Raw genomic sequence first — 12,719 nt, 5'->3', positions numbered from 1 at the left:
GGACAGGAGGGCAACTTGGAGAGGCTGTGGTTTGCAAGCCTTATTTTCCAATGCCACCTTAGCAGATAGAATATAATTTTGATGACAACTAAGGCTCAGAGTCATTTTCTCTATCATTGTCCAAGTTATCAGGAGTATTTTTCTTATGTTCTAAGACAGAGGCAAGACATTTACACAGTTATGAGAGATATAAAGAATTACATGGATCAATAGTACTCATTTGCCAAAGATAATGATGCTGATGCTGACGCTGTGTGTGTGTGTGTGTGTGTGTGTGTGTGTGTGTGTGTGTGTATGTGTGCGTGCGCATGAGCGCATGCACACACGTGTGCTAAGGTGAGTGCAACAGAAATGTTCAAAGAGAAAATCACATCCACATTAGATTCTTGTTATTGCTATCTCTTTGCATTATAAAAATTATTTTGATACAGTAAAACCTCATTAATTTGTATTCCACTAATCAGGAGTTTGTGGGATAAGGTTACCCTTACATTATGTGAGGGTTTATAAAAACAATATTGAAAGATTAATTTAAAAAGAACCTGTTCTTTTCAAGCATTTCAGAAGCACCTGTTTACTTCCAATTGTGCTAATTATAGACTTTTTATCTATTCATTAAAGCCAGAGTTTTAAGCACTTCTACTGTGAAATGCTATGCTGTCTTTTTTTGGTATTTTCTCTGTAGGCTTTAAAATATTCTGTAACTGTTATTTTTTTACTGATTCATATAAGCTCTCTCCAAAATAGGATTTTATTGCATATGAACCACACATGTAATTCTGGGTAAAATAATTTATCTTGTTAAGACACTGTGCACTTATGATGTTTAATTTTATACTAGACATATATTACATATTCACACTTAACCTGTCCTTGTATAGAACAGTGGCTCTCAATTGGGAGCAATTTTGGCAATGGCTGGAGACATTTTTGATTGTTATTACTCAGGGGTTGCTACTGGCATCTGGTGGGCAGAGACCAGGGCTGCTGTTGAACATCCTAAGGTGCAAAGGACAGTCCCCACAATGAAGAGTCAGTGAACAGTGCCATGGCTGAGACACCCGAGCTAGACCAAGTTAAATCAGATCTTATTGGGGACTTCAGAGCTACTGTACTTAATGCCACTTTAGACTGAATTTCATTGTTCCTAAAATAAACTAATATTGTAGTTTTTAAAGTTTTTTAAAAAAAATATAGAAATGATAAAGTATCTGTTCAGAAAACTGGGTCCTTGAACGAGATGGTATAAATAGTGCACTGCAACTTGACTACCAATGTTTCCCAAATCCTGGTCTCAAGTTTCTTTAACATTTTTACTATATAATTTTATGTATCGTGTTGCATTTTGAAGTCAGGTTTTGTTACCCTAACTGTTCACAGGAATCTGGAGAGCTTTGTGGAGAGGCTTTTATGAGATATCGGGCAAATTCAAGGAGTCTGAGAAACGCTATCCTGGCATACATTAGCTGACTCTTTCAATCATCTTGGCTCTTCTCAAATGACTAATAACATTTAAAGGAAGTGCCAGTTCAAATGCACTAAAGATTTTAAAAAATCTTTTTTAAAAAACCCAAGAAATACTATTTTTGGCTCTTAAAAGAACCTGACTTCAGGAAAATGCAGAATTCTTAAAACACAAATGTATATCTCGTAAGATCTTGATTAATCAAAATTAAATAAGCCAAACCCATTAATTTTTTTTTTTAGAATCTGCATTTACTCACTTCTGGGACTTTTGACTTCCAGACTCATGTTAAGTAATGACAGCGGGTGTGCTTGTTTTGTTTTCCCTCCAGTTGTCATCTGTTGAGTTATGATAGATGCCTTTTGTCATGTGAAGGATAGTCTTTATTTCATGTTGAAGACATTTTTAATTAAGGAATAGGTATTTGGTATCTATTGACACTAACCCTCTATATTATTTAGTCTAATGAATGACAGAATTATTGGTTTTGTATCATTAAACTCTCTATGTGTTTCTGTTGTGCATAATGGTGACTAAGGTAGCAAAAACACCACTATATTTTATAAAGATTTTCAATAATAAGTATTGAACCAAAATTATTTTCTAATGAAAGCCCTTGTTAATCAGAAATGTAATAAATCAGAATTCCTTTCCCAAAACATTAACTGAGGTTTTACTGAATCATGCTGAAGAGAATGACCAGTTTGGTCTGTGAGTGTCCGGCTGCAAGAGCACCTTTGGATTGAAGACCCCCCCCACACCCCTGGGTATGAACAGTAATATACTGTGTAATTGGCAGACAAGGATACAAATGGAGCATTAAGAATATACCACTTTAGAAACTGAAACCAGAGTGTGTGAAATCAGTCCTCAAAGCTAACTGCATTGTTCCTAGAGTCAGTCTAGTTTCCCAAACCTATCAGTCAGCTCCCCTGCAGAGCAAAACCAGCTGAAAAATGCTTTGCGGTGTCCCAACCCTGCATAGTTTGTGACTAAAAATAGCAACTTGTTCTGAAAGTGATAGAAATGGAAATAATTGTGTTAGAAATAATTTACTGTATTGGCAATACTTGATTATGACCAAGAACTGTGAATGATCATATTATGGAGCGAGAGGAACGTTAATCAGACGCTTGCCACCAGAATTCAGTAATGTTTTAGTCTAATGAAAGTTGTGGATGAGAAGAAAACTTTGGTTTTGTTTTCTCTTCCTTTTCAGTTGTATGGTAAATGTACTAGAAATGCACTGATAACTTCTAATGCAGATTTTTAAAATTGCCGGATGTGGCCCAATTTATAAAAATAGTTTACCATTAATCTTTTTTTCTTCTGTCACAACATGCTTTTTTTCTTTTCCTCTTAAGATGTTAATTTATCATGCAAAGATTTTTTTCATTAAGCGCATTAATGCTTTTGTTTGTACAGGATTTTTTCAAATCAGGAGGACTCCCCATAGTTCCTAAATGTAAATCCTTAGCAAATGACATGCCAAGACGATAGCTCCATTCCACGTGGGAAACGGCAAATGCAGCCATACCTTGGGATTCTAGCCAGGGTTCCAGCCTTTCGGTTGTACAGTGTCTCTGATAAGTCTCTCTTATGACAACTTCAGATGGACTGTAATGGACATTTTGTAGAAGAAACTGGCTTCTAGCAGTTGAATAGTGATGCTGGGAATTAAATTTGGTTTCCCTGAATAATGGTTTCTCAAAGCAGTCACAGCTTCTTTAGAAGTTTAGAATTGGTACCATTTCTTATCCTTATATTTCAGCATTAACTGCAAAGAAAAAATAGTCACTGTGAGATGTTAAAAAAAAATCTTAAAAAGTGTTAAGCAAGCAAGCTTATATTGAGTTAATCATGAATATCTCAGTAAATCTTAAAACTTATAAAACTTTCTTTGTGAAATAATGACAAAGGTTTTTTTAAGGAAAACAAACCAAGCTATAAATACTCGGCTGACAAGAAATAATTTTCAGTGATTGAGACAAAAAGGAGTGTGTGGAGCCTGGACTCTCCACGTTAGCAGCAGATGCACAACCTACAGCATATCAGAACGAATGGCTGATTTTCTTCTAGGTTATCCCACGATAATGTATCAATGTATTACAGCATTTTTAAAAAGGATTTTTCTCCCAAGTACTGGAGGGACTGTAGTGGGATCCAGGATGACTTACAATGAGTGGCATCTCTACTTAAGCTTTCTTGTGCTGGACCTACATAGTTCAAGTTATTACTGTGTGAAGATGCCTACATTTACTTAGTTACCTCATGTGCGTGTTTGGAAAATGCTTCCGCACTGGTCATCATGCCTGCAGTTTTCTCCTCCAGCTCTCCTAGCCTCTGCCCCCTCTCGTCCAGTGCGATCCTTGCTCTGGTCAGCTCTCCCATCACCCCGCCTGCAGCGCCTTTCATCCCTTCTATGCTGCCCGGGCCAGGAATGTGCTGGGCAAGGCTGCGGGATGCTTTTCCTGCTGCAGCTTCCCCAACTGGGAATTCAAGCCAGAGCAACAGAAAACATTTGTCAGTAATTCAAATGGTGGCATTCAAGTTTATCACCGAAGTACTTATATTAAGTCCTACTTCACACTTCTCCAGTAAGAGACAGACATATTTGACCCTATCATTGCACTTACCCAAGAAAAATGCCTACCAAAGAGACTGTGACAGCTATTGTTGCCACATCCCTTTGTGTGTGTGTGTGTGTGTGTGTGTGTGTGTGTGTGTGTGTGTGTATGCCACACAATATGGCCTAATCACATTTTTTGGTTACTTTAAAATTACAGTTTACATACAATATTACATTAGTTTCAGGGGGTACAACATAGTGATTAGACATATATATTTATATACTTTATGGAGTGACCACCCCAATAAGTCTAGTACCCATCTTACACCACACATAGTTATTAACATGCTATTGACTATATTCCCTGTGCTGTACTTCACCTCCCCATGATGGTTTTGACAACTGGCATGATAACTGGCCATTTGTGTTCTTAATCCCTTCACCTTTTTCATCCAACCCTCCAGACCCTTCCCTTTTGGCCATTACCAATTTGTTCTCTGTATCTATGAGTTTGTGTTTTATTTGTTATTTTTAGAAAAGTTTTTCTAGTCGGCTGTGCTTGTTTGGGTTTTTGGACCTTTGATAGATTTTGGGGAAGTTGGGCCTCTTGTGTGGAGGAGCCACTGGAAGAGGCTGGGGCCAGGCAGGTGAGCTGAATGGGATGGGTGTCAGGGAATCACCATGCCGGGTGGACAGTGCTAATCTGGTGAATGGGGAGCACAGATGTGGTGCCCTCTTGCGCTGGTGGCGGGTTGGGAGGGGAGCTCCGCAAAGGAACAAAGGCACCTGCCAGGCTCTGTCCCTGGAGAGCTGCTCTGGCCCTGCCCCTCCAGCCTTGCCCTGAAGTTATCCATTTAGTTCCTCCCTGCTGCCCCGGAGCTTTTCGAGGTGCTGCTCCTGTGCTGGAAATTAGAGTTTATGAGTTTTTGAGTGAGTGAGTCTGTGTAACAAGCAACTTGAGGTTCTCCACAGTCTCCAGTAGCCTCCTGTCCTTCCCAAATTCGATCCCCACATCTCTTCATAGCCAGATGTTACGGGGACTCTTCTTCCTGCTACTGGAGCCCTGTGCTGGGGAGCCCAGTGTGGGAACTCTGATCCTGACAGGAAGCACGATAATTGCATTCTTGATGTTGCTGAATTGGGGAGTTCACAACATATGTGAACTCACATTAGTGTCTGTTCCAATCACAGGTCTGTTCTTTTGTTTAAATTTCGGCCCAAGTCTTTATTCCAGTGTTCTCTGTTTATCTTGCTATCAGCCTTTATAGGTCTCAGTTGTTTTTAAATCTCTCTCTCTCTCTCTCTCTCTCTGTGTGTGTGTGTAAATATTAGAGAATGGAGTATATGCATGATGGGCATTAATATACATATGATGAAATTTTGTTACTTCATAAAAGACTAAACATTTACCTATCACTTACAAAGCTCAGTTTCATTTAATTTTATGAAGTAATTTTTAAAAATTGAAAAACAACTGCCTGGTAAAAATTTAGTGAGCATTCCCAAAGAGGCAACATTAGGAATGGAATGTAGGTCTATAAGAGCCTTATTGGGATATAATTCACATACCATAAAATTTTTCCTTTAAAGTGTATAAGTCAGTGGTTTTTAGTGTATTCAGAGTTGTGCAACTGTCACCACTATCTAATTTTAGAACATTTTCATTACCCCAAAAGAAACGCCATAACCATTAAACAGTCACTTCTTGCCCCAGTGCCTGGCAACTACTAATCTACTTTCTGTCTCTATGGATTTCTCATTCTGGACATTTTATATAAATGGAATAAATCATATAATATGTGACCTTTTTCATCTTCCTTCTTTAACTTAGCATGATGTTTTCAAGGTTCATCCATGTTGTGGCATATATCAAATTTCATGCCTTTTTATGACTGAAGAATAAATATTGCATTGTATGGAAGTACCTAGATGTTTTGCATAGGTGAAAGTTTACTAGTAAAAGATTTTTTATCTGCAAGATCAAATGATGATAAGATGTTCTAGAAAACCTTATTCTCCCCACCCTTTTTGTAACCTTCCTCCCTTTTGGAAACCATTAACTTGTTCTCTATATCCATGGGTCTGTTCTTGTTTTGTTTGTTAATATGTTTTGCTTTTTAGATTCCACATATAAGTAAAATCATATAAGTGAAATCACAGTATTGTCTTTCTCATCTAACTTATTTCATTTAGCATAATACCCTCTAGGTTTATCCATATTGTTATAAATGGCAATATTTCATTATTTTTTATGGTTGAGTAATATTCCTATATATATATATATACACACACACACATACACACACCATATCTTCTTTATCCACTCATCTATCAATGAACACCTAGGTTGCTTCCATATTTGGATACTGTAAATAATGCTGCAATGAACATAGGGGTACATCTATGTTTTTTAATTAGTGTTTTTGTTTTCTTTGGACAAATACCCAGAGTGGAATTGCTGGGTCATATGGCAGCTAGCTCTATTTTTTAATTTTTTAAAGGAATATCTGTACCATTTTCCATAGTGGCTGCACAAATTTACATTCCCACTAGCAGTGTACAAGGAAAATATATTCTTGACTTCTTTCTAAAAATGTTGCCTAGTATCTATCTACTTCTTTTTTTATTACTGGTCATCAGAGTCTCAGTGGTAGATATTAAAGTAATTTGCTCTTTAGTGTTGATAAACCTTGTGTTCTGAAGAAAAAAACTGTTTCCTAACAGTGGTTAAAGGCAGGCAGGTTCAAAAATGTTTTTTTACAGGCATTAGTAACTGAATGTCTTCACCCTGCCATGCAGGCATGATCTACTTGCAAACGACCCATCTATTAGCTTACTCGTTATTTGCATGAATTTCATGTACTATTTTTGTTAAACTATTTCCTAATATAAAGTGGTCAACTTTATTCAGGTTTGATAAACAGAAATAATTTTCATGGTATAGAAGCAAAATAATCCAGTCTAGAATTTGAAGTCATATATTATGTTAAGTTATACACACACACACACACACACACACACACACACACACACACACACAAGCATCTTCTATTTTGTGACACAATTTTAGGATCAGGAGTTTACTCACAGAGCTCTTCTCTGTCAAAGGTTTGTCCACTTCCACCAAACAGTCCCTTTAGGAAACCTCTGTTCTGAGCTTCTGGTGTCTCTATGGGGGTAAACAAATCTCCTAGCATGTCCTGTATGAAATTCAAAGAAAAAGCATTGGAGTAACTACAAATAAATTAATAGATCAAAAGATAACACTGTGGTTGTGAGAGCACATCATGAAAAGACAGTTTGCTTTCCATATTTTTCTATGATTTTGCTTTGCTCCCAGCCATGTCTCTGTCATTCCCTCTCCTTCTTTTCCTTTTCTTCTTTAGGAATCGCTATCCTAAACTTTTCATTTTCCTGCGCTCTTACTCCCTTTACAATTAGAAAGCATGGGAAGATAGTATGTTCACTCTAGGGTTAATTTCACTTGGTCAATGACTATTAATCTAGACTTCTGATCTTTTTCAATTACTGTAGCCTCTGCCTGACCTAGTCCCTCTCCGAATAAGCATGAGTGCCTATAAGATGGGAAGCCTGTGGTGGGATGTGGAGAGAGGTTTGATTTGTTTTCATATCAAGTACAAAATTATGAAATGGCTTAAGATGATTTAAATGAGTCAGATAGGCAGCTACTGCGTGGTGAGGCACAGGTGAGTTGTTCTCACTTTGGTGTGCTTCAGTGACGAGAAAAATCTTGGAAATACTCCACACACACTCAGTCAGAATCTACAAAAATGCACTCTGGTTATCTCTACTTTACACTTGCTCTCCAGGTCTTTCTAAAGCAGATCAAAATTTGAGAACTATCACTATGGGGGAAGGGACATCAACCACAAGTCAGATCTGTGACCTAATGCCAGTTTGTCTAGGAGCTTGCTGTATGACTTCATCTTCATCTCCCTCACCTCCACTCAGCAGACCTGAGCTCTCCTCCTTAATCCTTTCTCTTTGGAATTGGCAGTATACCATCTATTTAGTTTCCCAAGCTAGAAACCCAAGAATAGTTAATTCCTTCCTGTCCCTCACTCCTACAGCTAATAATCCTCCAATCCCACCGATTACACTTCTTAGCTATTGAATCTGCTAACTTTCTCCATCCTCACTGCTGGCTGCCTCATTTCAAGCCACTGTTATTTTTGGCCTTAATTATTTTTTAAAAGCCTCCTAATTGCTCTCCCCACCTTCAGTCTTAATTCCTCAAAACCAATTGCTATACTGCCAACAGAATACTAGTTTCAATAAACACTTTGCTAAATCTTTTAAATGACTTCCTGTTGCCCTTGGGGAAAATGCCCTTTGGATAGATGGAGCTTAAAGGTGATCTAAGCTCTATTCTTGACTAAATCTCCAGCACCATCCTTCACTCTTTTCACTTCCCAACTCTGAACTTTGTTGGCAGTTTCCTAAGCCTCTCTGGCAAGAATATTATCACCTTTTCCACCCACAGCCAGCCATTCCCCTGGGTAACTCCTACTCACCCTTCACATGCTTTTTTAACTGCCCACTTACTCTTTTCATCATCCTCTACGTGTCTCCCCAGTACCGGCTCAGCCATCTATAGACAGCATTTCCTCGGAGTATTGTTGTCTCCTTCCACTCTAGCAGGTAGGGACTTATATGTTGTTTATTATTATATTCTTAGAGCCTAGCCAAGTACCAGGCATACAGGATCAACTCAGTATTTGTTGAGTAATGATAATAACATTATTTATTTTAAAAATTTCTATATTTCAGGCACTGTGGTCAGTGCTTTATATCAATTCTTCCTTAATTATCACATGATGCTCTAAGGTAGAGCATACTGGTAGGCTAAGTAAAATACCCACAGTTTTGCAAGTGGGCAAAATACACTTAAATGGTTCAGAGCTTATACTCTTAAACTCTGTGTTATAATGAATGGCTTTTAGTTTTCTTATTTGTATAATAAGGGGATTGAGCCAATAAAATTTCTAAGATATTTTTAAATTTTTGTGACCACTTGTACTTACCCAAGGTTACACAGGCTTTTATATTTATTCTGTTTCTAGGCTCTGCTTGCTGCTATGATCAAGGACAAATGCCCAATTCTAACCCACAGAATAAGTATGTGTTTCTTTTGTATGGCTGTTAACCAAATTAAGTTTTCCTTAAGAAAGGTCAATGAACTCCCTGAATTGTATGCAAAGTTTTTGTGTGTACAGACATATTCTCCATCCTGGAGGAAGAGTTTATCATCTTTCAGAGCATTCTCCAAAGGTAAAAAAAACAAAAAAAAACACAAAAAAACACCCCAAATTTAAAAATTAACCATTAATATGCATAATCTTCACATTTCCCCCCCTTACTTACTTTTTCTGTGTATACCTAGAAACACACTTGGTAAGGGTCACAGTGATGAACATAATATTCAAGACATATTCTAGGAAAGGCATATTTATTGTCTGGCCCAATAATATTTTAGCTTTTATTTTTTATTTTTAAACAATGCTTTTTTTTAAAAAAATTATTTTTTAAAAGAGAAAAAGGGAGGGGGGAGAAAGAGAGAAGCATCAACTAGTTATGCGCCACTTTCCCCCTTCCCCCCCTACACACACACACACACACACACACATTCACGCATGCACTCTGGGCATCAAACCTACAACCTGGGTATGTGCCCTGAGGGAATTGAACCCACCACCTTTTGGTGTACAGGAAGATGCTCCAACCAGCTAGGCCACACTGACCTGGGCAGTATTTTAGTTTTTTGACATTTCTCTCATTCTCTCTCTTTTTACAACCATTCCAATGATTTTTTTTTGTGCCTGACCTACCTGTAGATTATCACACATTTCTTGGCTGTACGTTAACCGCTGAATTTCAGTAGGAGAGACTAGGTATAATGCCTGTCCTTCATTAGTGAAACAAAATGTCCGTGCTATCCTCATGTCTGTCAGTGGCAAATAATTAACATCCAACATTGGGCGAAGACTAGGCAGGCTGCATGGGAAAAAAAGCAAATCCACATTATATTCAAATTGTTAGAAGCTTTTAATTTCTTAAAAGCTGTACAGAAAAACAGTAATTTTTATGCCTCTATTTTGTGGTTGTTTCTTTTCAATCTCTTGAAGTCTCAGTGGTAATAAAATGACTTTGACATAAAATCGTATACATAAAAAATCATGGGCACAATTCTTCTATCTTAATCCATCTAGTACTTAGCAAATGTCCTTGAAGATCAAATTAAGTGAAGTGGCCAGCAATTTCAGGATACTTTTTGCAGCATTTCACAGGTTTCTACAGTATGGTTATAATCTTTGGTTATGACAGAAACACTACCGCTAGAAAGTGCCTGACTACATACTTGGTCTTTTAGGGCAAAACTCCCGAGTTTGAGGAGGTTTATGAACTGATGGAGACATGGAGTGGATCCAGTTCACTGTGCCTGGGAATGCAGTGGCTTCGCTTTCCATTTCTTTACTCCCTCAGTACACAGGAAATGGAAATTACCTATAACTACACTGAAGGCATGATTAATAAATATAAGCATGGCCAGGGCTGTAAGGGAATGAGAATAAGTTATACATAACAGATGAGAATTTGTACATTCAGATGAATACCACTCATCTCCTAGTGTCTTACTGAAAGGCTATATGCTTATCCTAATGTTATAGCCAGTGATTTCCCTTAAATCCATTTTTTTAAACAATCTCCCCTGGATATTGTTATTAGAGCCAATTTTACAAACTACTGAAGGAAATATCTCATTGCTTGTAAATCACACCTCAAATGCCAATTGGAGAAAAATAAACTTGTAATTATATCTCAAGCTTTGAAATCATCCTACTAATTCCCATATGCACAGTGATTTTAAATTATTCCAGATTATAAAACCAGCACCTTGAAAAAAAAGTACTAATTTCCCATCTGAAAATAGTTTGTAATTACAATTTAAACCTTATCATATAAAATGAGACCTGAAATATGTGCTGTTGGAATAAGCTTTCCATAAGGTCCTAGCAGTGTGCTGTCCAAGGTGGTAGCCACTAGCCACAAGTGCCTATTGAGCAGTTGATATGTGGCTCGTCTGGATTGAGATGTTCTGTAAGTGTAAACTATATACTGGATTTCAAAGACTTAGTATAAAAACAATTATTAAAAAGTGTATGTTATGGCATTTCAAGTAACTAAGCTCCTTTGGACATGAGTCCAAAACACACCCAGTTAAACAGACATCCATGAGAGATTCAGTCAAATTAATTGGTGGTGGGGAAGAGGTTAATTCACTAACATGTGTACAATAGTGGATGCAAATAATACTGTATTTTCTATGTCCTAGAGAAGCTAAAAGGATCAAATTAAATTCTGTATGTAAAATTCTCATGTGGACTATGAAACACAGTAAAAGTAACAGTTCACTTATTTTCCTTATAGTTTCTTTATCTTTATATTTCCAGTGCCTAGTATAACTTCTGGGAGATGACATATACTCAATAAATATTTGCTGAATGAATGTGTGAGTGACTGGAAAATCACTCTTTCCTTAGATTCCTTAATGTCAATTAAAATATATTTTTTATTCACAATGCAAAGCATTTTTAGCAAAACAAAACACCCAACCAAGACAAAAAATAAAAAAGCTAAACTCTTCTCAAATTGTAGAACAATAAGACACTCAAAAACACAATGAAACAAGGGTCTCAGGTTGCTTCTTGATAACATCTTGCAGATTACACATATACTTCTCAGAATTGCACTTTGTTGGCACTGTTGTGATTACCAGATAATTTATAAAGAAGGCAAGTACCTCATTATCATGATATGCCCATTGGCACAAAAGCATGCCAAGCAGGCACTGTTACACATGACCACCACATCTGCTTGCAGTATAAAAGATGTCTCGGTGATGTTATGAACATAAAGGCAAGTCTGAGAAGGCAGTGAGAAAACTTTGGCTTGTTTTTCTGAGCAGATTATTGTATACTGATGATCTCCTGTTTCTTGTGACAGAGAGGGGCAGTTCACGACCAGTTTCCTTCTCCAAGATTTTTCATTTTCATCTATGTTGTTTGGGTCCCTCCAAACTTCATATGGTGGTTGCATTAATCCACCAGTTCGATCCATACAGGAGAATGTTAGCACAGCTCCTTTCAATGAGAGGAATGTACCTATAAAAAACAATTTTATGTCATTGGCATGTAAAATTATTTCTAAAACAACTGTTTTTCATCTATGGGCAATGAATGTTTTATATTATAATTTATACCTATAATATAATATTGCAATAATATACATGAATCAGTAGATTTATAAGTCCATCGGTTCCAACAACTTGGACTCATAGAATGTTAGTTCTGACAGGAGCCTAAGACATCAACTTGTCATATGCTCTCAGTAGAATAATAAGAAAGTGGAGACCCAGAAAGATGATGAGTCTTGGGCCAAGTCAAGTTAGTTGCTGAGTCTAAACTAGAACTCAGGTTTTCTGATTCCTAATCCAGTGTTCTTTCTTTATACTATACTAGAGGCCCAGTGTACAAAAATTGGTGTACTCGGGCAGGGAGGAGGTCCCTCAGCACGGCCTGTGCCCTCTTGCAGTCTGGGACCCCTTGGGGAATGACCACCTGCTGGCTTAGGCCTGCTCCCCGGGGGATTGGGCCTAAGCTGGCA

At 37.4% G+C, this 12,719-nt stretch overlaps 1 protein-coding gene across 7 annotated transcripts in view; it reads right to left on the bottom strand.

The window, feature by feature from the left end:
- Positions 1 to 406: 406 nt before the first annotated feature.
- Positions 407 to 12,719, bottom strand: part of STXBP5L (syntaxin binding protein 5-like) — a 200,552-nt gene continuing 188,239 nt past the window's right edge. For 6 of the 7 annotated variants that reach the window (XM_014546987.1, XM_014546986.1, XM_005875357.2 and 3 more), the window contains 5 exons: positions 11,857 to 12,217; positions 9,884 to 10,049; positions 7,123 to 7,234; positions 3,734 to 3,954; positions 2,791 to 3,242 (listed from right to left, as the gene is read on the bottom strand). In XM_014546987.1, the coding sequence (XP_014402473.1) occupies positions 3,201 to 3,242; positions 3,734 to 3,954; positions 7,123 to 7,234; positions 9,884 to 10,049; positions 11,857 to 12,217 (902 nt within the window). In that variant the 3' untranslated portion in view covers positions 2,791 to 3,200. Of the gene's footprint in view, positions 3,243 to 3,733; positions 3,955 to 7,122; positions 7,235 to 9,883; positions 10,050 to 11,856; positions 12,218 to 12,719 lie in introns of all 7 variants that reach the window. The other variant, XM_005875360.2, reaches the window with a different exon arrangement.

This window comes from Myotis brandtii, unplaced genomic scaffold, assembly GCF_000412655.1.
Source record: "Myotis brandtii unplaced genomic scaffold, ASM41265v1 scaffold46, whole genome shotgun sequence".
Classification (NCBI taxonomy): Eukaryota; Metazoa; Chordata; class Mammalia; order Chiroptera; family Vespertilionidae; genus Myotis; species Myotis brandtii.
This window is presented reverse-complemented; position numbering and strand designations above follow the sequence as displayed.